This window comes from Microtus ochrogaster, chromosome 10, assembly GCF_000317375.1.
Source record: "Microtus ochrogaster isolate Prairie Vole_2 chromosome 10, MicOch1.0, whole genome shotgun sequence".
NCBI lineage: Eukaryota > Metazoa > Chordata > Mammalia > Rodentia > Cricetidae > Microtus > Microtus ochrogaster.
Window position 1 is genome coordinate 67,519,869 of NC_022016.1, and position 2,853 is coordinate 67,522,721.

Sequence of the window (2,853 nt, forward strand, 5' to 3'; positions counted from 1 at the left end):
AAGCATTCTAAAATTACTCTCTGGTTCCTGTTGAAGGCATTTGCGTCACAAACATTTTTGAAGATCTTTGGGGATGACCTAGATGATATATAGCTTCTTCTCTTCTTTGCTTTTAGGTAGTTTTAAAAACATAAAGGACCATATTGTATTGTCTTGTACTAGGACTACTCCTAAGAAAAGTAATTTAAAATCAGTAAAAGGTTAATAAACTATATCTAAATTGATAAAAGTGAGTTAAAATAAGTGATGTCTCAAGTTTCCCCTTCAGAAGAAAGATTTAAAGTCATTAAAACGTTTCATTGTTCATTTTGTTTAATTCTTCTGATAAAAGGTGTTTGGATGGACTGGTGAACTAGGACCAGGAATTTATTGGTTAATTCCTTCCACAACTGGCTGTAGACTAAAAAAAGAAGTGCAACCAGTAACAGAAGAAGCCCAACTTGTATATAGAGATGAAACAGGGGAATTATTTCTTACAAGTGAATTTAGGTAAGTTTTGTGTATACTCACCTGTCTTTGCCCATTGTCTGTGGACTGCTCCCACCCCCTCTTTTTGTGACCAACTCCCACCCCCAACTTCCTTTGCCCGGCTTTCACCCCCCCCTTTGTGTGGCCAGCTTATACCCCCATTTTCTGTGGTTAGCTCCCCCCTCTTTCTGTGGTCAGCCCTCACGCCCACCTTTCTGTGGTCTGCTTCCACCCCCATCTTTCTGTGGCTAGTTTTCTGCTTTAACCCAGTATCTTACCACAACATGTTGGGCAGTGCACTTAAAAATAAAAGGCAAAAAAACCAGTGCCTCATGATTTCACTTATATATGGGATCTACAAAGTAAAATTTATAGAAGCAGGGTGGTGATTACCAAGGATTGGTGGTGTGAGGAAATTGGGAGAAATATTCTTAATAAGTAGAAAATTTCCATTAGACAGGAAGAATAAATGCAGTTATCCATTGTGTAATATGGTAACTAGACTATAGCTAGTAGCAATTTATTATATTTAATAATAATATATTTGGAATTTGCTATAAGAGTAGATCTTAAGTGTTTTCACCATAAAAACTAAATATATGAGGTAATAGATGTGTTATTTATCTTGAGTTACTCATTCCACAATGTATTCATGCACAAAAAGCATGCTGTGTATAACAAATATATATTTTAAAATTCTTTAAGTAACCAAGAGTGACACTGTGCTTACAAGTCTAGGATTGTCTTAGTTCCTAGGTTCTGTGCACCTGGCCAGACTTCATGTACAGGTGTCTTCAAGACACCAGTATCTTCTCCACCAGACATTGACTTAAATGGTAGATTCTGTGAGTTGCACTCTTGATTTTGATAACTGTCAAAATCAGAAGTCTAAACCTAAGGGTGGTCTTCTATGTCCTAGATGATCACAATGAGATTTGACCACAGATAAAAATGTATTTGGATATACTATAGCTCCGAAAAAAATTCTTAAATGCCATTAATATTGTTTTCTTTGAAACTTGTTCTCAAAAACTGTCTTTAGGAGCTAGAGAGATTGCTCAGTGGTTAAGAACACTGGATGCTCTTCTACCTGGGTTCAATTCCTGGTTCACACTCATCTATAACTTCAGTTCCAGAGGGGCCAGTGCCCTCTACTGGCTCCTTCAGACAGCAGGCGTGCACATTGTGCACAGACATACATGCAGGCAAAACATACACATTAAATATCTACCTACCTACCTACCTACCTACCTACCTACCTACCTACCTATCTATCTATCTATCTATCTATCTATCTATCTATCTATCTATCTATCTATCTATCTATCTTTAGACTTTTTGTTTTAAAATAATAATTTCTCTTTTTATAATTTAGGTCAGCTTTATCAGAGATCTTCGAAGTCATTGATTTAGATGGAAATGGTCTCATTAGCCTGGAGGAGTACAACTTTTTTGAATTGCGAACAAGTGGTGAGAAGTGTGATGAGGACGCGTGGGCTGTCTGTAGAGGTGAGTGCTTGTCAGCCTCCTTCATGGAAGAGCGTCAGAGCGTTTAGGAGAGTGGGGAGAAGCCTAAACACGGGACTGGAGAGGAGGCACAGTGGATTTATTGCTCTTGTGAGGGCCCTGCTTAGGTCCTAGCACCCACACCAGGCACCTATAACTACAGTTCCAAGTCTTTCTCTACCCTTTCCTGCCCTTCACAGGCATCTGTGTTCAGATGGTACACATAAACTCATGCAGACATACACATACACATAGAGTTTAAAGAAGTAAATCTCTCTTTCTAACATAAGCATTTCTTTTCCTTATGTGATAGTTGGCATACTTACTAAACTATGTGAATTACTTAATGATTATTTCCGCTTTGGGGGATTTACGTGTAGATACTCCCACACGTCTCCTTCCCACCTTCATGTCAGCACGTTTTCTTCCTATTCCTCCTCTTCTCTGCCTCCTATTTCTTCTCTCCCTTTTTCTTCTTCCTTTCTTCACCCTCTGAGTCTAGTTGTTAGTACTGCCTGAGGGAAAATGAGCAAATATTGGGTTGATCTTGTGAGGGGGAGCATATGCAGTGAGTTCATGCCTGTAAGAGTCACGTGTCCACAGACAGCATTTGTCCTCATCCTCCTGCTCTGATGTTCGCTCTGCCCCTTCTTCCACCATGTTCCCCGGGCCTTGGGATAGGGATGGTCCCTAGTAATCAGCGAGCACTTATGTGCTCTGATTGCTTAAGTACTTTATTCACTCAGTTATGAGTCTCTAGATTAATTACTGCCTACTGTAGAAAAGGCTTCTCTGACCAGGGTTAAGAATAACATTAATCTGAGCAGGGTGGTGGTGACACACGCCTTTAATCCCCTCACTCAGGGAGGCAGAGGCAGG

The 2,853-nt window shown here is 39.8% G+C and overlaps 1 protein-coding gene across 3 annotated transcripts in view; it reads left to right on the plus strand.

Moving 5' to 3' along the window:
• The window catches only part of Efcab7 (EF-hand calcium binding domain 7), a 53,462-nt gene that overhangs the window by 28,539 nt on the left and 22,070 nt on the right, over window positions 1–2,853 (plus strand). For all 3 annotated transcript variants that reach the window (XM_005353456.1, XM_013348504.1, XM_026782242.1), the window contains 2 exons: window positions 332–489; window positions 1,844–1,977. In XM_005353456.1, coding sequence (XP_005353513.1) covers window positions 332–489; window positions 1,844–1,977 — 292 coding nt within the window. The remainder of the gene's footprint in view (window positions 1–331; window positions 490–1,843; window positions 1,978–2,853) is intronic.